Here is a 21783-nt window from a genome sequence, read left to right as displayed (position 1 = left end):
GAATAATTCACTGAATGTGTGCAAGTAAGTTATAGCAACGTAAATATATATATGGCTATAAACAGATACGTATATATGCAAATTAATACAGGAAGGGCTCAAGTTACCCACAAGGAAAAATACCAGTCACCTGAGGAAGGTTGGTTCATATGGCTCAGACATGTCAAACTACAACTAAAGAAACAACCTGAAATTTATCCAACTATGGTGCAAAGTGGTCCTTGTACCTGCACACTTGCGACACTGCAAATCGTCCTCATTAATTTATATCTGCTTTTTTCCCCAACTCAAGTTTTACTCTCCCTAACCCCAACCCATCACCATGGTCTGACCTGTGCTGATGGCTCTGCTCTGGCACACTGGCTGCAGTCCCCCCTGCCCACATCACCACGAGCCATCAGCTCAGCACCACCCTGTCAATCCACACTTGCCAGTGAAATTACATGAATAACAATTACCATGGCAGGCCAGAAAGTGCATTAAAACCCTGGAATTCTTTTACACCACAGAAGAATATAAATGACAGACATGGGTGCAGGGTCCATCGATCATCCCTTTCTCCCTCACAGCAAGAAAGGTGGGATCACATTAAAAATAGAACAGACACCTGCAAATAGACAGGTATTTATACAGAATATTGTGACAACTGTCATTTTGCATTAGTCAGTAAGATCCCACAGGACTTGGGTAAGTATTAACTGTGCTGTGTTTTGTTTACCGGCAAAATATAATAAAATCCACCCTCCCCAATGGCTTCCTGGTGGGGATTGCTCCTCTCCCTGAAGTCATTCACGAAATAAGGATGTTCCTCCAAAAGCCTGGGTAGAAAACACTTTACCTGGGAATTTTTCTGATTCCTCACTCAGCCTCCTCTCTGCTTTTTCAGCATGGTTTGATGGCACCAGACTCAAAAAATGACCAGAAATGACCCCAAGTCAAGGCAGACCCATTGCCTGATGGTTATCTGATTACAGTTCAAATGGTGAGCCTCAAAATGTGAAGATCAGAAAGAAGAAAGGTCTCTGCACTCCCGAAAGCCTGTTTCTTGGACAAGTTCCTCAAGGGTCTCAGGAAGGAAAATCCCAAAATCCAGACCTAGAGGTACTTTTGTTTATTTGCAACAATAAAAACTCCTTGCCCATACAGATGAAGCATTTTAGGGTTTAGCTTGTGACCCTGAGCCTCATGCAATGAAAAGAGGACTTCTGTGAAGGTCCTAGATGCTCCTTTTACTTGGTGAAAGACATTTACATCACTAGAAGCAAAGCGTATCCTCAATGGCAATGTAGTTCCTGTCCAAAAACACACCATGCCCTACATTTTATCATCAGCACAGTTAATCATTTATACACCCTGCAGAGGCAAGCAGTGCTCACTGAGAAACACCAAGGCCCATTGCATGTCCCAAAGAACACACAGTGAGTACAGGGGAGGCAAACAAAGGCAGAGAAGAAAAGACCTTGAATACGACCCCCAACGGACAGGGCTGGAGAGAGAAGACATGAGGGACAAGGGGACAGACAGAATCAGAAGGGACAAAAAGAATTACAGAAACAAGGGGGAAATCAGGACAAAAACACGTCAATAGGGCAAAACTCCAAAAACTTCATGATGAAGAAGAGGGACTCAAAACAGATGCAGAAAGAGCCAAGGTGCCAACAAAGAAAAGGTGACAGAATTGGGATGGCAGGCAAGGAGAGTGCTGACTGCATCCTTGGTTCAAGGGGAGCTGCTGGAAGGAGAAGGGAGCTATCAGAGCATGGGAAGGCTTTCAGCAACAGCAGCTGGAGGGAACAGGGGAACATCCATAGTCTTCTGGAAAGAGCCACAAAACCGTTTTAAAACAACTCACACAAGAGAAGAGGCAGGACTGCTCTGATCAGAAATAAATGGTAGAAAGTAATGTGGCACAGCGGAAAGCAGAGAGCTGATCCACCTGTCACATGATACCACCAGAAGCATTTCATAAACACACATTAAAATTCAGGTTCTGTTTCTGAGTGCCTCTCACCAAGGGGACTGGAGAGGGCATGGCCTTGACTCATGTTCTGGCCAGCATCGAGGTTCCCAGCTGTGCCGACTCAGACACATGCTCCTGACAAAGGCCATCTGTCAGCGGCCTCTGACACCCCAATTTTTCCCCTGTGTTGTCCCCGTGTCCAGGGCATCTGGGCTTGTTTGTACCAACCACGCCTCGTGTCGAGGCAGAGCCTGTCACACAACTCTTTGTCATCTGCACTGGGAATGGTTCAGTGACCTCCTGCTCCGTCAGCAGTCAGGTGGGATGACCCAGCCCCAGCCATCACCTGCCTGGCAGAGAGGGACAGCCTCCCTGTCCTGGGCTCTGCAGGGTTTGGAGCAACCTGTCATGGCACTCTCAGCCCAGCCAGCTAGAAGAGATCCAGCTGTGGGCTCCTAGAAGAGAGGGGACAGAGCCAGCGTGGCCACACACCAAAGGTTTGAGCGGTACAAGAGATCAGCCCCTCGGGGCATCACTGCCAAGCATGCAGCAGGCTCTCCCCTCTGCCCATCTTTAAATCATGACTGACATCTTTTTGGAAGATAAAGGTGCAACAAGAAGTGATGACTGAATTCAGGCATCAGTAGGTGGAATTTTCTGACGTGTGCTGCACAGGCCAGATGATCCCTTGAGCTGCTCCTCTTGACCCTGCAATCTGTATTTTAATTAATGTGCCCTCCTGGCTACAGGATATCAAGGAATGTTACAGCTAACGATCTTGTGCTTGGGGGTTTCCCTCCTAGCATGGACTTCCAACAACCATCACACATTTTTCTTTGGTTTTGATAATCTAACATTAAAATCATGACCTATCCCCAATCCACTTCAGGTTTTGTTTGTTTAATCAAGAGTTGGGCAATTTCAAAGGTGTTTTTACAATTCAAATAATGTGTGGTTGCATGCTGAGCTGATCCTTTGATATCTGAACAGTCCTCCAATGTCAACCTCATGGTTTTAATCTTCCTGGTATTGAAGGCAATCTAGTCCATCTTACAGATGTTTCTGATTAAATGAGCCTTTTTCTCTCTCCAGTTTTCACACAAATATATAAAATATTTAGAAATGTGACATAATGAACTTTATGTTCTTCTTCTGCTTAGGGCAACATCTGTTTGGTGACACAGATGGTTGATATTTTTTAGTCATTAAAGAAAAAGAAACTAAACTTAAAATTCTTTAAAACTAATTATTTTATTCAATACTCTGTTGGGGTTTTCCTCTAACAGCAGTCACTGCACAGCTCTCATAGGTTATACATAAGAAGAGTTATTTTTGTGGATAAAAGACAACAACAAGTCAATAATTTTTGGCAGACAGTCTTCACTGTTCTGCTAGCACAAGCGCATCCAACTGCTGATGTGCCTTAATGTTTCCCTGATATTGTTTTCTGCTAGAAAATGGAAGATCTAATCTACGCTGAAGGTCAATCCCCACCAAAGGCTGCAATCAGTGACAGCCTCCATAAACTCATTGAAATTTGTAATATTGTGCAACATCCTCTCCCCTGTCACAGCAGCAGCTCCAGCGATGTGTCCTCTGCCCAGGACGCTGCAGAGCTGAAGTACCACCACTTCTGCACTGCTGCTTGTGCATGAGGAATGACTGATCCACGGATCAAACCGGAGCACAAGGAAGCTGCTGGCGCAGGCAGTGTAACCCTACATGCACTTCATGAAGTCATTATGACTTCATAAAGTCCTGCCCATGTTCCCCAGCAGCCTCCACCTCTGGTAGGGATATGCACCTGCCCTTAGAGCAACAGTGGGGGAAAATTCACCCTTTCAATAATCACCCTGTTCAAGTCTAAAAACCCAATATCTATCTTTAAAAAAACCCATAACTAAAACCTAGACTTCTCACAATACCTCAGAGTCAAGCAATTATAAGGCACTTTTAAGGAGTAATTTTGGTAATGAAAAAGTCAAACATAAATAGGCAAGAGGCAGTGTCAGTGTGCCATGGTGCTCCTGAGCCCAGCCCGGGCCATCTCCTGCTGCTGTGGCTCCATCACGGCTGCAGAGGGCTCTCCACAGAGGGCTCTCCACAGAGGGCTCTCCACAGAGGGCTCTCCACAGAGCCTCAGCTGCAGTGCATGTTGGAGCGTGTTTAACACCGGCGTGTATAAAGTATGTTGGGTAATTGCTGCTGGAATTCAACATGTGCTGTATCTCATCTAGAAGATGCAATTTACTGGCTCTATTCCAGTAAAATAACTTTATGACTTTCTGTCATGATAAATAACGGTTTATAGCATAATGGAATTAATATTTACTTTGGAGCTATGTGGACTATTCAAATATAGTTGCTATATATAGAATCATCTCCACACTGCTGGGCTTCTAAAAGCTGTGAATTGACAAGACAACAGGCAAATATTAAATTCCAGTGCCCTCCAGCCATTAATAAACCTTCAGACTTTGGGTTTGTCATTGAAACCCTTCTATGTATTTTATACAGCTACGGTAGTTCAAGAAGTGTTAATTCAGAAGCAGGACAGATTGGGCAGGAAGGGCCTTTGGGGTCTGGGAGCTCCTTCTACCTGTTCTAAAAATGGAGACAGGGCAGGACCATGGGTCTGGACCACCAGGCTTGGAGCTGGGAGCAGAAACCTCAGCAAGTGTTCCCAGGAAAGATCATGATTTAACACGTAAAAATTGATTATGCTTTTGTCATTATAAATGTACTGTTCATTATTCCAAGGAGAGATTAAAGAGACACTGAAGTCTAACCATGTCTCTTCTTCAAAGAAGGCAGGAAAGGAGATGGTATTTAATCTTTTTAAGCTCAAAACCAGCTTCCTTTTAGTAGGAAACCACTCAAATAAACTGTCCTGGCTGCGGCAGGTAGGACATTACACAAGGAACGCAAACTTGCCCCCAAGGACAACAGTGAGCCTGACTGACAGAACGACATGGAAGGGTCAAGCTGTTGCTCCCATCATGCACACTCAGAAGGAAGCACAGCAGGAGGATTAGGTGGTGCAGGAGTCACAGGCACTGCACATCCCACTTGCAGTGCTCTGGCATTCCTGAATTGCCTCATCCTGCTTTTATTCAAAATTCCTTCCTGGCAACAAGCACACAAAAACTGCAGGCAAAGTGTAACCATCAACAGAAATGCCCACGCAGTATCACAGAGTGGCTGGGGTCAGAGAGAAGGCAGAATCTTCACAAACATATTTATAGTGCTCTAAGACACTGCAGTCCTCTGGAGCACAGGGCCTTTTAATGGAAAAACACCACGTATTTGTCGTGGTAAATGACAAGGAGCTGCACCAGCAGTACAGGAGCTGTCCAGAGTGGCATGGAGTGGGAATGCCATGGTGGGGGCTGCCAGGTCAGTGCCAGCTGGTGCGAGGCAAGGGTTAGAATTATGGTTAGGGCTCCCCAGCACAGCCCTGCCACCAACACACGTCACCCCAAAGAGGCACCAGGACATGCCCCACCAACTCTCAGGCTTTGCACTGGGAGATCCGAATCTTGGATACCTGAACCTGTAACTTCATGAACTCATTACCTTAGAAGAGTTCAGAGCTACTGTGCCTTCCTTTGAGAACTCACCCAAACATTAAACCAAGTGCAGCTCTGCCAAGCGCTGCAGTTCCAGAGGGACATCAACCCTCCCTGACGCAAGGAGCAGAGTCCAGCAAGGAGCAGAGTCCAGCAAGGAGCAGAGTCCAGCTCCTGTTCATGTAGGGCGGAGGGGCTCCTGCTGTGTGGGGAGCGATGCCACAGCGCCGAGCAGGGGAGCAGCAGAGGGCTGGGGGGTCAGGGGAGCAGCAGAGGGCTGGAGGGTCAGGGATTGGGGTCTGGCTGCGGCTGTGCCACCAGCAGCCCCCCGGGACGGCAGTGAGGTCTCTCCTACACGGAGTGTGCTGCTAATCCCCGGCAGCCACGCGATGGCAGCAGAAATATGGGAACACCGGAGTGGACGAATGCATTATCCCACTGCTACAAGGAAAAGGTATTCTGCAAACACAAGGCAACTGCTACGTGTAACCCAACGTCCGCGATGGTTTTAAAACAAGCAGAGAGTAGGAAAACTGTTTTTTCCCCTGAAATACAATAATTCACACTTTCTGCATTCCTGATATTGCCTACAGGGTCACCTGTGCTTCCCTGCTGTAGCACAGACACAGCACAGCCCTCTCCCCTGGTGACTTTAATCTGACCTACAGCAGACACAGCAAGATTCAGAGCACAGCTCCTGCTTCACACTAATTCCTGGAGGTCAGACCCCAGCCAAGGACTGGGAGAACCCCTCGCTGCTGGCACTGCCAAGCTCCTTCCCTGCTTCCCTCCATCACTTCTCCCTTTCGCTTCACACAGGGTATTAGTGGGCAATTAAATGCTTTATATGTCCAAAGAGTATGCAAACACCAGCTAATTAATTCTCATCTCTTGACTATAAAAAGAGGGAGTAAATAACATCCTACAAAGGGGTGGCCATTCGAATGTGCCAGACAGGGCCATACTCTGAAATCCCCTTTTGCAAGGTTCTGTGTCTGTGCTGCTTACTGGGGACAACACCACACTGTGTTCAGGAATTCCAGTGCCTTCAACCCTGACAAGACTCTGCTCTCCCTGCTCCCCACTCCCTATGCACACCTTGACGAGCGGTATCTCGCTTTCCAACAGGAACTCGGGAAATTAAAATGTTTAATGCACCCCTGATGCATGCAGAATTAGCAGCAATACAGAAAACAATGTTTGCTTTCCTGCCCAAGACCCAGTGAAATAAATAACTAAACAGGAGCTCACTAAAAGCCAGGCAGGGAAGGCAGAGCCACCGAGACTCCTCGCTTCCCGTGGAAGCCCTTATCTCCGTCACAGCCCACAATGCAATTACAAGATTACAAGGCACATGCTGCTCCAGCATCTGGATCCTCTGTGCAATCACAGGGATCCCTACAGAACCAGGAAACCTCTTAATCTTGCGAGGAACAGCATGGATTCTCCTCGCCGTGTGGCTCCCACCGACCCTGCTCCAGGAGCCACCTCCAGGGACAGACGTTGCCTTTCAAGTTCATTTTTCTCTGCACAGGCACAGAAGGGAACTGTGTGGTCAAAAAGGTAAATGGTGACCACCAACTCTGGTCCATAAAGTATTGATGTTTATTTTGTTTTGCTAAATTGCCTCATCTACACTGCAAATCCTGGGATAAAGTTTGGACCAGTACCCCTCCACTCCCATCCCAGTCCCCAGCACACTAAACCCAGCCCACAGAGCTAGCAATCCAATCTCCATATATTTTATTCTCAATATATTTCATTTCTGGCCACTGATCTTTAGATCTCTTATTGGATTTTGTTTTCGTAAATGGATTTTCCCACAGAGCTGGCAGAAAATAGATTTAATTTCAAATTTCTCTAAACTGAAATATTCAATATAAATGTCAATGTGTGTTTGTGCCATACAGTCCATGTGGTGAGACAAGCCTCATGTTTCAGAGGGGTGCAGGGGGGCCTCCCAGCTTATTCTTTGTCTGGCTACTTGTTCTAATGTTTTTTTTTTCATAAGGATGACTGAACAATAGAAAAGTATATATATATGTATGAAACTTTTTTGCTTGCTTTGTTTTGTTTGGGGGGTGCAAAAATCAGTATGATGTGTAGCCAAGATTCTCCCTCAGCAGAGGATTCTGCAAACTGACATCTCCCCAGACTCACCACAGAACAGTCTGGGTTGGAAGGGACCTCAGGGACTTGGGCAGGGACACCTCCACTAGTGCAGGTCACCAGCACGGGGTGAGAGCAGCACCAATCACTCAACAATTTCAGTCCAGCCCAGTGCTAATGTCATTAGTTCGCAGAGATCCTTTTGGAATCATTTACATCAAAACTGCCTTTACATGCTAAATGAAAAATGCTCAGACTTCAGTGAATGGCATTTGAATTACAACCCTACCACATGTGGCTCAGCTTTATTCACGCTATTTATTAAACAGGGGAAAAAACAGTGATGCAGCCAATTACAGAGCAATTACCTGAGAAGTGCTGCAAACCTGTTGCCTTGCACTGCAGGGACAGTGGTTGCCCTTGACTTGGGCAGAACTTGCCTATGGGCCACCTGCCTGGCAGAGCATCCCCCAATGTCACACACAGGCCATGATCTCAGCTGAACCTTCATTCTGAGACACCCAGATATTAGGAAAACTTCTATTGCTGAAGTTAAATAAGCCATGACAATTAAAGGATTAGGAAGGTTATGGGTCTACTGAAGAATAAAATCTCCTGGACATGTACAGGAAAAGATGCCCAAACTCATGAGCATTTGCTGTGACTTTATGTTACTGGAGAATAAATCAGGACCCTGATACAGGAAAGGATTATTGATATGTATGTTCCCTTCCAAAGAGACTCCCAGGAGACCCATTCCAGATTTAATAATAAACCATACTCTCCCTTTCAGAAACAGCAAAACAACGCTCCCCATTTCCTAGGACTGCCACCAACACAGGAATTGTTAAGATGTCATCATAACCCTGCATTCCAGGTGCCATAAACACTACCTGGAACAGGTAACAGAATAAAACCCAACCCCAGCTCATGAACAGTCAACACCTCCACACTTCTGCACCAGCATCTGCCCCTGATGCCCGTGGTGGGGACGTGTGTGTGCCACAGCAAAGGTGGGGAGATGTTGTTGGGCTCTGGTCTCCAATGAGCTACAGGAGGTTAAGGTTGGTTAGAAGAGGCATCAGTCAGATCTCAGGAGAGGTGTCAGGACAATGCTGTTTGCAGCAATGATGAACAGGTCTGGGTAAAACTGCCCCTCCTCACAAGCAAGTTTCTCCCTTGTTCAGGGCCGCCTGTTTGTGTCAATGTATGCACACGTGTGTCACAAGCCTCTCACATTAAACTCTCTTTAAATTTCTCCTCCAGAGCCATTCCACAGTATTTCTCTGGAATGCATTAAACAGACCGACTGAACAATGCAATCCTAATTAGTTTGCAAACTACACAGCTCACCTCTGAGGGCAAGCAAAGCCCATGTAAATTAAAGTGAATTGGCTCAGGCTGTCCTAGGAATCTCTCCCCGATTAGTGCTGCTCGTGTCACCTCCGAGGCTGCTCCCACCCTCTGGTGACAACAGACGAGCAGATTTCACCCACGACAGCAGGGAATGGTGACGTGTAAAACCATTCTGCAGTTCAATATTCCATGGTGAGTTATTTTACATGACGCAGAAGAGCCCATTTGGTCATTTACCAAAATGAAAGGTCTGGTCCTGGGCAGATGCCCCAGCCCCAGGCTGCAGGAGCCACAGACACTGTGCCCACCCCGGTCACTCAGCGCTGGGCACAGAGACGCTGCTGAGACCCAGACCCTACAGAAACCACCCTACAGAAACCTGGGCCAAGTTCTGACAGTGATGTCCCAGGGTTTATGCAGTAATTGAATAATCTAAAATTTTCATTCCTGTCCTCGTGGACTAATCTGCAATAGTGTTAAGGGACTGTTATGATATTAATTAAATACAAGTCCTGCATACAAAATTGATACTCTGCATCTCCATCTCCACAAGGGAGTTTCTCGCTTAATAAGACTGAAATAAAGTTTTGCTTTTTTGTGTTGTTGTTTTTTTTTAAGGAATTCATAAACATTATCATATTATACTGAGATAACATACACCCACCTACAAGAGAACAAGATATTTCAAATACAGGAGCTGTGGTGCTTGGAGCAGGACCTGCGGGCACAGCTCTGCCCCAGGCTCGGGACAGCCCTTCTCCATAACCACTCCTCAGGCAGTGGGGTTTGGAGAGACCAAAATATACTCAACACAGGATAAAGAGCAGCAGGATCAGCATTGACCTTCCAAAACGCAGAGGATGAGAGAGAAATTCACTATAAAAACATGACCTCATTTTAATTTTAGCAGCAGTTTACTATGAATTCACGTGAAGGTGCAGTTACAGGTGCCTGGAAAAGTTCATGCACAAGGAAAGGCAAACGTGAGCCAGCCGACTGTGATCAGAGCAGCACGGATGGAAGGATGGCAGAGCTCTTCCAACACTCTCCTTACTATTATTTATTAGTTAAAATTTTTAATTATGTGAATTGATTAGGAACACATCGCCAGGGATCCTAATTAATTAGAATTTTTAAAAGGATCACAGACCAGAGATTCCACAAAGAATTGCACAAAGAGGTGTATTAAGGGAAAGGCCAAATTAACTTCTTTCTGGTTTATCCAGTGTTTTCTAATAAGACTGTGATCAGATTAACCAAGTATTGCCCAAACCTCTCCTGCACAGTGATGCTAACCAAGCCAACAGCTTGAGGATTTCAGGCCATTCTTATTTGTTATCCACTTCGTTAAATAGTTTATTCCTCCCAATCCTTATTTATTTAAACGAGTGTATTCCTACTTAAATTAGTTTATTCCTTATTTATGTCCTAAATTTGCTTTAGTTGCCTTGTCCATGCTCACCAAATCCTTCTATATGGTTCTGACAGACACCAACATCCCCAAGGATCTGGTGTAGACTTTTAGTTTCAAAATGCATTTTTCTCTTTACTCAAAACTTGGAAAGACACAGGAGCCATCACATTGATGACACTCAGGAAGGAGTTAATTATTAAATCTTCTAATACAAATCCCTGTTCAGAACTGGCTGGTCAGTAGTTTCACAGGCCAGCATGTTCCTCCAAGCTGCCGTTTCCAGAGCAATGTTTGGATGCTATTGATGCTCTTGGCTGTCAGCTCTGCAAGTACTTTTCCATCAGTGCGACGATGATCCCTATTTATCTTCTGGCTGCAAGAGTCGCTGAGATGATCTGGCAGTGCCACAAGGCAGACAGTTATTTCATGCCCTGTTAAACCTGAATGCGGCTAACTACGGTATCATTCCAACTTTGAGAAAAGCCTTTTTTTGTTATTTTAAATCTGCTGCCTACATGCCCAAGTTGAGAACATCGCTTCCTTTTAGGATGGTATCAGAAACCTAAACCCAGAATGCTGTCTGTGAAGTACCATGGTGTACTGATCGAGTAATCAACGGTTAAAACTACATCATTCTGCCCAAGCAACACCTGGAGGTCAAGAAAATGAACTTTTTCTGCATTGTTCAGAACAGAGACTGGCAGTGACCTCCCAGGTGCTGCCTGGGGATGAGAGGGCACAAGTACCTCCTTGGAAATAAAATGAGGCACTAAAGTGCTCTTCAGCTGGAGAAGGATGTATGATATGACTGAATGGTCAAACCCCAGTACGTCCAAATCGCAACGCAAGTATTTAACACTTATTTTCCTAAGTGGTGAATGTGATCAGCCATGGGGAGAAACCCTGAAAGCTGCACATCCTCTAGCTCCTGCGATGGCCCCATCTGGATTTGTTGCTTTCCAGAAGACACACTTCAGTAAAACAGAAATCACTGGGTTCAGTGCCGGCCTATTTGAGCTAAACATGATCACCACCACATACATGCAGCTGGATCCTCCAAGGCTTGATGCCTCCATCTTTGGAAAAACCTGCCTGAAAGTCATAGTTATTTCCTCCATGTGTTTGTGTGGCAGCCAAGGGTCATCACCGACCCCTTGCTACAGGTAAGGGGGTGCTACAGGGTCTGGTGTTCTGCATCGTGAACGTTCACACAAGTTAATTAAATCACACTCTGCAAACTCGAAACAAAAACAAGGCACCATTTCTCTGATACTGACTTTTTTTTTTTTGTGCTTGTCATAATAAAACATTGTTATTGGATGTAAAAATTATGGAACAAAGTTATGCCTCTCTGGTGTAATATAATGCAATCCATTTAACACTATTTTAAACCCCAAAACCTCATTAGAGCAGACAGAATGTAAGAATGACAAATAGCCCAGGAGGAAGCCGGAGCACGAGATGAATTCTGGGCACTCGTCCCCTTCACATTGCTGGCACTGACTCAGGGGATGCCCAGGGGGTGTCAACACCAGCACCACGCAGGGAGCGCAGGGTGCCCGTCACCCCAACAGGAGGGAGTCAGTGCCATCCAAAACACCTGCCAAGGTGGGCCTGAGGGTGAGGCTGGAAAGCTCTGCTTAGTCCTAAGTCCAGCCTGGAAGCTGCCAGACAGGCCTGGAGACACAGGTGAAGCTCTGCCTGTGGTGGACACCCCAATCACCCTGATTACACTGCTGGAAAATCAAGTACACAACCACACTCCCGGTAGCCTCGCGCTTCTTGGCTAAAATGACACAGCTAAACGCTACAATTACACCTTTTAACACTCTTTGACCACTTTGGCCCTTTCCCCATGCAGCTGGAGTTTAAGAAAGAAAAGTGGTTTTACACAATGACATATTTTAGAATAAACACGCTTATTCCAGAAACACTGTCTCAGGTGAAATCACCTGTCTGAATGTCTCAGAGTGGCTGAATACTATCATCAGAGCAATGGTTCCTTCAAAACATGCACGGATTCTGGGCTGAATTCAAACAGAAATTGTACACCTGTATACTGCAAGACCAATACTCGATCAGCACACGGAAATTATGGCAATTGCTACAAAAAACTAGCTGGGATCTGTGAGAATCAGGCCAGACCCATTCAAGCCACCACGGTTACACAGAGCGCTGTGCAGCCCACCCCAGGTCGCCCTTGTGCGGTGCCTGTTGCAAAAACCACAGAGTCTGCCAGGAGATGCTGCGTGTGGAGACACGTCTGTGCCTGTCCACCCCGCAGTCACACAGCCCCCGAGAGCCAGCGAGCAGCCCCACAGCTGATGGTGAAGCTGTACTCACAGTTTGCTCACAGGAGTCATAAATAAAGCAGATGTATTTGTTGGGGTGGGGGGAGCTGTGTTTTAACCCCAGCTGGCAACAAAGCACCAGGCCAGAGGGAGCAGCTGGGAATATTTTTCTGAAGGTTTGGACATCCTTGAGTTGAGGTGTCTCCAGGGGAGCCTTCTCCCAGCCAAGCACCACCCACAGCCAACCCCCCACGCGCTCCTACCTCCACTCCTTGCACCTTCAGTTTCATGTGATCCTCCCTGGTGGTTTTCCCGTCTTTCCTTTTTTTCCAGCAATATCCATCTTTCCTGTATTTCACTTTCTTCCTGTTGTACAGGATCATAGAACCATTCTGTGGTCTGAAAGCAAGAAACAGGTTTGGATTACACAAAGCAACAAAACCAGCCTGAGAGTGTCTATGAAGCAACATCCCATACACCAGTGAAAGGCTCCACAGAACAGAAACAGCCAGGATTTGACATCAAATAAATGTTCTCCTTTTGTTGCCGTTACCTGGTTGAACTGATATTTGCAACCTGCAAACTTTTATGTGAGGATCCTATACCTAATGCAGGAAGTGCAGGTTAAAGAAGAAAAAAAGGGAAATCTTATAAAATAGCCAACATTTTCACAGGATGTATTTTGACTGCTACATGCTGAAAATTAGAAAAAAAAAGAAAATTTAGGGAAAAAAAAGGATTGCTGTTATTTAATTACAGACAATCTCTCTCTCTTGCTAACACATCAGCATGGTGAGATTCCAACCACCTTTAACACTGCATCAGGACACAGATGTTTGTTTAAAAAGAGAAAAGGATAAAAGCATGAGCTTATACATGGGTTTTGCTGTTCTGCTTAGATCAGTGCTAGACAGGGAGTAACCTCCTCCTTTCTGAGCACCTCCTAGACTTCAAAGACACAGGAAACTGTTTTCCACTTAGAAACCACACTGTCCCTAAAGGTATGGTGACACCCGGCAGACAGGAGCCAGAGTGGTTTGGGTGTATAACAACATCCACAGAGGTTTTGCCGTCTGCTAAGCAGAAACACAACTGGGGCATGTCTGCTGCAACACTGAGAAATAAAAAATACTCCCCCCTGCTGGGAGGCAGGGAGCAGCCCATGCCAGAGGCAGGGAGCATTTTTTCCACATACACACAGATATTTATTGCCTGTGAGCAGAAACCCGAGTTCCATCCGCCCAAAAGCACGTCCTCCTGCCCCCTGGGTCCCAGCAGCCTGGACCAAGGCTCGGGGCCTTGGGGGTTTGGGAAGGCTGCTCCTCCTCTCTACTCCTACGTGTCACCCTGAAAATAAACACCCGGGTGTCAGCACAGCCACGGCGTCTGCCTGACAGCACCACAGATAGTACGGGATTAATTCAGTGCAGATATTACATATCTCATTTCAATGTGTATTCTATAAACCCCCAGTCGGTGCACATGTCAGCTCAAACCCTTCTCCCATCATCGTACACCACAGAGGCACTGCTGGGACGTGTCATGTGGCTGATGGCGAGTCACCCGCGTGGTCAGGGCGAGCGATGGAACGACAGCGTGCACTGATCTCCTGCTTGGTGCCTCCCCACTCACACACAGCTTCACAAAACACACGCTCCAAGGCCCTCAAGGTTTCTGACGTCAGGGAAATCCTGCTCCCCTCGCCTTCGGCCCCACGCGAGCACAGGGAGCACAGAGCAGAGCTCTGCAGCCTCGCTGCTGCTCTGCAGGGCTGGAACTGGGTTTGTTGGTTTATTTCTGTGATGAATAAGGAGCACAGTGAGAGGGCACAGGCAAAGCAGTTAACGAGAGCCCAATGAAACAAAATCTCTTAAGGATCTCTGGAGCAGTTGTCGATTTTGATAAGAGTGTATTGAGCTGCTTTAAGGTTCACAGAAAGAGGCTGGGTTTTAAAGATAAAGTCATGAGATGAGATGCAATTCTAACCTGATCTACACTGCTGCTGCATTTCACCCACTATAAGGAAGAATGGAGAGGGAAGCTCTGCGCTGCTCATTCCTCAACATCCAGACAGCCCAGAGCAGCCAACTGCTGAACAGTTGTGAGCAGGAACCAGACACAATGAGGAAGTAAACAGAAAACAAGTTAAGATTAGGATATTTTGGATATTTGCTTTGTATCTGTCTCTCCATTGTTCTCATAAATTTAGGTCCATCTGGACCAAGATTTCCCCCTAATCACGTTACTGCAATATTAATAACACTGTTCAGTGCAACCAGTTCCCTCTAAATTGTCACATCAAGATATGGTAAATGTCAGACATATCAGTTAATGAAAACTACATTTTACTGCCTTGGGAGCTGGGGGTGCCAAAAGGGAATTGCAAATATTGTAAATCCAAAAACTTCTCTTTTTCAGGATAACAGAGTAAGATCATCTAGAACCATTCCTTGAGAAGGTCCATGGCTCCAAAAATTATTTTTTATTTTATCATCTTGCATTTATTCCAATTCCAAGCCAAGGAGGATATTTAATGCAGCAATACAGATGTTTAATGCAGCTGCCATGAAGCAGAGGTACCACACACCAGACCCTTCCTGTACTGCACTGGTGCACAAGCTCCCTCCATCCCTGCCACCCACTGCACTGAGAAACAGCTCCTGCAAACAGCTGGATGATGCTATTTTTCACCTGCATGATATTTTCTCTGGCTATGAAGTTATCATGGAGCCAAGGGACAACAGCAAGGGACTCTCTTCCATCTTCTGCATCTATGCATGATAATAATGAGAAATTAACTTCTGCTCTCCCAAAGGAGCAACCTCCTGGTGCAGAAACTGGCTGGGAAAACCTGGAGTTCTGGAAGAAGGCTGGAAAGCAACAGAGCCTTGCAAGAAAATATGAACACAAAGAGGACCAAGTCCTCAAATCAGTCTTCATCCAGGCCAATTTGGGAATGGGGAGAAGCGTCAAGAGCAAGTGGGGGCAGGTGCCTCCCACTCAGCCAATGCCCTCCCATGCAGCAGCCCAGGGCAGGCAGAGCTCTGGGGACACCAAGCACTCCACATGATGAACTCCAAGTAACCACCTACTCCTTTCTCCTTTTTGCCTGCACTGTGTGCAGCTGTATGGCCTCACACTGCAGCAGTGATGGATGAGGACTGTGGGTCAGGAATGCTCCTGACTGACATCATGCTCTCAGAAATACCTCATCTCTTATTTGTTTCTGCCCAAGAAAAAAATCTGATGACAAGTTATTTCTCCCCTCAGAAATGCTGCTCTCCAAGTCTTCATTTACTCTGACATTTCCCCTCACTGTACCTGGGGCTTATCAGAAGATTAAAGCCCAAATGGAAAACAGAAAGAGGAATCTTGAGCAGTTGCAGCCCGGGATGTCACACCCTCCCTCGGCCAAGCTGACACTCAGACACTCACTGTTGATTTAGGGAGTCACCCAAACTCATTAAGGACGGGGTCACCCATTGCTGAGGCAGAACTGCAGTCCCTGTGTCGAGGGCATCACTCCATCAGCCCAGGGGTGCACCTGGAGGATGCTGTAACAGGTACCTGTAGCTCTCTTCCGTACCAACATTTACATGGGCAAATGTTTTCAAGACTGTGGGGACTCCATCCATCACAGCTTTAACACTGGCAGATCACACATGAATTGTTTTTACAAACCCTTTTTTCCCCTCCCAAATAAACGCTTGACTTTGACCCTCAGGCAATGACTCACACTTGCCCTAGAAGAAAAGAAACCCCAGCCCAGCCTGTATCAGTGGGACCAGAAACCAAAGAAAAGCCCCTTAATAACTTAATGGAGATGTTCAGACTTCCCAATAACTGCTGGGAACCAAGTACTGTGTCACCTCACAGGGACAGGCTGCTGCCATTACAGTCTCCACTCTCTCCACTGAAAGCTGGGATTACTGGCATGGTAACCAAAGGAATCACAGATTATGTGTTTGAAATTTGCCCTATCTTTGAACTCTGCAGGGATGAAATAAACTTCAGAAAAAGTCTTTTTATCTACGTAAGAAGAGGTATCAATCACAAGAAAATGTAAATACCCTGCAAGTTTTTTGTATCTAGAATTAAATGTCATTTGCATTTAAGATGCAAGTGAACTTACTTTGTATCTACAATATTTAAGAAGTTAAAGTCTGAAGTCACAGATTTAGCAATTTTATCCAGAGTTGCGGTTAACACAATGGCTAATCCCATCAAGGGAGCATTAATTGGTGCCTAGATGCTCCTTCTCATAGCAGCAGTAGGCCATAAAACTTAATCCTTACCTCCTCTTTCCAGCATGTAGCCTCCGTGTTCATCAATAAAAGTAATGTGATTCATTAAGTATGGGAGTAATTACCTGCAGCTCCAACAAACAGGACTGAACAAGCCCGTGCCAGTGCCAAGTTGGCTCTTGTGCCATTGCACAGGACTGCCAGGGGCTGCCAAGGAAAGCCTTTCTCCACAATTGGGATAAATGCTGATGGCTGCAACACAAACTGCAGAGCACTACACAACTGCTGGGCATCTCTTTGTGTGGGCTGGGACACCTGGGGACAAGTCTTACCCCAAAAGCAACTTCTTGGGGCTACGTAAGGAGTGATCAGGATGCCGGTGCCACGTAAATTCATTCTGCAGATATTCTGTTTGCCCAATGCATGGGTACAGCAGTCAATCCCAGGAACATCTGGGGCTCTGCTGACTGAGGCAGGACCAGATCATCCTCCCAGCAGTGACAACTCTGCAACACAGCGCAGGCAGGTGCCAAAAGCAGCGGCTTCACTGTGGGCATCGGGGCAGCAGAGCCTTGTCTGTGTCCCAGTGGATGTCCCCAGCAGGCTGAGGAAAACAAGGGCAGCAGAGCCTTGTCTGTGCCCCAGTGGATGTCCCCAGCAGGTTGAGGAAAACAAGAGCATCAGGGTAGCTATGGGCACCTCTTGTAACAACAACTCCAACCAGCACCACTTCTCCTGTGCTAAGACCTCTATTCATGAATGCTCCGGGAAAGAACATCTTTGCTCTGCGTACTTGCTCTGGACACAACTAGAAAACAGGGAACAGTGCTAGCAGCACTAGTAACAGCAATACAACTAATAACAGGATCTGCCTTCTCAGTAAACATTTACTCTGCTGCCATTTATACTTAATGGTATTGCAGCTGTTGCCAAAGAATGAATTCCACGAAAGACTCACCCAGCATCTCTGCCTATCATGGTTACTCAGCCTGATGAATTCCATCATTAACAATTTTCTTCTAAGAGCCAATCAAAAAAACCCAAAAAACCAAACCAAAAACCAGATTAAAAACAAAGAAGAGATATTTCATTCCAGCACAACCAGGAGGGTGAGCTCTCTCTCCCACCGACACAGTGAGTCAGAACTCAGTTCAGCACCTTGTCCAGAGCTCACTAGGCAGGAAGATCCTTTGGAAACAGAGCTGTCCCAAAGCTGCGTATTTAGTTCAAGCAGGTAACAACAGTTTTCCCCACATCATTTTACTGAGTAACATGATAATTCATGTGTTGATAGCTCTGAATCCTGTAACAGACTTGAAAGAGAAATTAGAAATAGTCTTTATGAACTCCTCAGAACACCAAGCAATTGAAGCATCCTCCTAACGATGTAGGACCAAAGCCGGAATATTAAAATTGTCATTAAGTGGAATGCACATGAAATGCTAGAAAGTCTTTTGGCAAATTATTTCTTGATATAATGACATGCTATAGAACTAAATCTTAGTACAAGGTATGAAAAAAGACAGTTAAATCAACTTTGTTCATTTAAATATAATTTTAAAGGAACTGGCATTCATCTCTTTATTGCTCAAGGATTTTTATCAATTTCTTTAGCCCTCATTTATTTCTCTTCCCTACTCCCATGGGGATGCCATTTGATTTATTGGGAATTAATTCTTACAACTCATGAATGCTTTAAACTATTCTCAGATTAATCACCACAATCTCTGTTGGCACACTGAGGAGAGCCCTGTTCTCTCTCTGTGCTCACACACACCAAAGGGCTCCAGGCCCCAGGTCCCAGCAGCCTTTCTGCCTTCCCAGCACAGCAGTGACACAGATGTGTGCAAATGCTGCCACGTTCTTATGAGAGAGGAAGAAAAGGGAAGAAAAATTCTATTTATTTAGTTAACTTACTTCCAGCTCAACTTCCTCACTCATTACAACCTCCAGCTCAAGGCTAACAAGGTTTTCCCAACTGCACTAAAGTGAGGCCGTACCTTGGTTTTGTCCAAAACACCACATACCAGAGGAATTTGCCAGGACATCCTCAATGTCCACATCCTTGGGCTCTGGCAGGTGTCACCTCCCCAGCACAGCAGATGGTGGGAACTGTGCAGGCTTTGCTGGGGATTGGGAAAATCTCACTGGGGACAGGAGGAGAGCAGAGCTTTGAGGAAGGAAAAGGGTTTCCTGGCTCTTCCTCTGCTAGCAGTGTGGAGCTTGGCTCATGACTTGAGACACTACAAAAATCCATAAATATTTGAAAATTGAATAATAACTCATTAATTATAAATTTTAATTGAGAACCGCTTCAAATCATAAATGCAGTTTGACAGTCAATAAACTTCCAACACTGCAAGGCAGCAAAGCAGGGAAGGATAGAGGAACAGGCAACGCTGGTATGGGAGGGATCAACTCCCCAGATGTGCTCCAGTATCCCATCTGCCCCCCATCAGCAAAGCCAGGCCTGGTGGAAGATGAGCAGAGTACTACAGGAAGGGCTGGAGAGGAGACAGGGTGCTGCTCGACAGGCACCACCAGCTTGCTCTGTCCAGGCAAAAGCATCATATGTAATATTGCAATTGATTAAAAAAGGTTGATTTTCCTTGGACTCTGTTGATTAATAGTAACTATCTACATAAATCTGGATTAACCTGGAAACCAGAAATGCTTGAACTGCCCCAGAAGCTGGGCTGACAGGGCTGGCTGTCCTCGGCCCTCAGACAGGACCACTGGCTCTTTGCAGGGCTGAAGCTTAGGACTGAGCCGACTGCTGAGGTTAGTTTTAACATGGGAAAACACAAGTGACCACACTCCTGTCTGGGCAAAGTTCACTGCTCCAAACAGGTTCACAAGTGGTGGCACTGACCAGCCTGAGCTCAACAGTCACCTGCTCTGCCTGAGGCAGGTGCCAAACGCCCCACAGCAGCCTGTTCTCAGCCCTTCCTCTCTTTCAAATGAACCTCACAAATATAATCTGTTTATTTATATCAATTTAGTCCCATCAATTAATGATGACAAGGCAATTAACTAGAATGCCAGACAGTAAAAAATAACCACATAATGCCTTCTTTAGAGGAAATCTATTATGTGATTCCAATCGGTCTTCATTAACACAAAGTATTCCAGTAAAAGGTAGTAATCTAGTTATGGTCTGTGAAATATGAAGATCCACAAAGTCATTTTTCAGAATTAAGGGTAAAGTATTTTTAGCCAACGATAGGGAAACCTTTCTGCATTTTTCCTGAAAACCTTTGCAAAAAACTAAAGAACTCCATAACGTAAGGTACTGGTACCAAGCAGGCTGTGCAGTATCACTAAAGAGGCACTAAATTCCCATCATCGCCTCCCTTCCACACAGTGTTTGGGTTCTGGATCAAGCCAAGAGCACGGCAGCATCAATTTTCTCCATTCCTCATCCAACACTTGCAGCACAGATGCTGGCACCAGCGAAATGAGTCTCAAACCACCAACTATAGTGGTCTACAAACACCCTAACAAGCAGTTTTTGGGCTGAAAGTGTTCAAATCAGTTATTCAAATGACAACACAATACACCACTCATCCTACCCAACGCTCTCCTTCACACCTTGGCTCTGCAGCTGCTGTGAGGGAGGATGGCACGGCGGGACCTGACCTGGCTCAGTCCCACCTGAGGGACTCAGCGAGCGACTTGTGCACAGAACAAGGACAGTGTATTCACTTCTGTACTTCATGGGAGGCACTTCAGAATTAACACAGAGTGTTTTAACGGTACTAACCTAATTTACCAATTTTATACATTAAAGATCCAATTTTTAGTGAAAATGAGATAAAAAATTTACATGAGTCCGCAAAACAATAAGCTTCACATGGAAATACACATTTTCCAATTTTAAGCCTTATTCCCCTTTAAAGTTATTAATAAACTAGTAGACGATAAGAGAGAATTAACCCCAAATATAGAAAATCCTGCAAACAAAAGACACAGACAAATATAAAGGTACTGAACCACTTCTCCAAAACAAGCCCAAGCTGTTAAGCATTCTCGACTTAATTTCTAATGAAGCTGCTTAAAAAATCCCAAATTCCTACAGGAATGTGTTTACAATACAAACTCAATTATTGTCTCATTCTGATGCTTATCTTTTCTTACACCCTCTCAGCTCATTCTACTTTGGAATTTAATTACATTCCAGTAGTTTTAGTTGAGATGAAATTATACATTTTTAGATTAATTTAGACTGAACTAACTTTTGATAACAGACAATCCTTTTTCTATCATGCCCTAATTTGAGACCCTCCAAGTCAGCACAAATCACTCTTTTAAACCCCACATTACCCTTGCTATAAAGCCACACTCGCTGTCCCCAAACCCAGCACAGCGCCCAGCACTGCTGGATCAATGTTTGCCCAATCTCCTTTGATGAAAACCTTCCTGTTTTCCTCTTTCCTCTGTTATCTGCTCAGGTCGACAGAGAACAGTCAGGGGGCAACTTCCCTACACACTGGGGCAGTAAAGGTGCTACCTTTTCTGTTTAGTTAAAAACCAAGGGCGATGTTCTCGCAAGGACATTTCAGCTCTACCATCACAGGAGAAGTGCAAGATGGGAACACGGGCCTGAAGCACACCCAGCTCCCCCAAACCAAACCCCCCTCAGCTCAGCCAGACCCTACCATTTCCCAACAGACACCCCACACTGTGGGATTGCCCTGCAGCACCGTGCCAGGAATACCAGCCTCTCCCCAGGCTCCTATAGCTGCCTGAATCCAAGCATGGCCTCCACAGCTTTCCTCTCACCTCCCTCCCACCAGTTGTGAACTGATGCAACCGTCAAATCCTTGGCATGTCTGAAACC

At 45.7% G+C, this 21783-nt stretch overlaps 1 protein-coding gene across 11 annotated transcripts in view; it reads right to left on the bottom strand.

The window, feature by feature from the left end:
• CAMTA1 (calmodulin binding transcription activator 1) overlaps positions 1-21783 on the bottom strand; it is a 228044-nt gene that overhangs the window by 135287 nt on the left and 70974 nt on the right. For all 11 annotated transcript variants that reach the window (XM_017831164.1, XM_017831169.1, XM_017831171.1 and 8 more), the window contains one exon: positions 12963-13098. In XM_017831164.1, coding sequence (XP_017686653.1) covers positions 12963-13098 — 136 coding nt within the window. The remainder of the gene's footprint in view (positions 1-12962; positions 13099-21783) is intronic.

The sequence above is a fragment of the Lepidothrix coronata genome, unplaced genomic scaffold (genome assembly GCF_001604755.1).
Source record: "Lepidothrix coronata isolate B3197 unplaced genomic scaffold, Lepidothrix_coronata-1.0 Scaffold188, whole genome shotgun sequence".
Taxonomy (NCBI): domain Eukaryota; kingdom Metazoa; phylum Chordata; class Aves; order Passeriformes; family Pipridae; genus Lepidothrix; species Lepidothrix coronata.
Note: the sequence above shows the minus strand (reverse complement) of the source record. Positions and strands in the feature narration are given on the sequence as shown.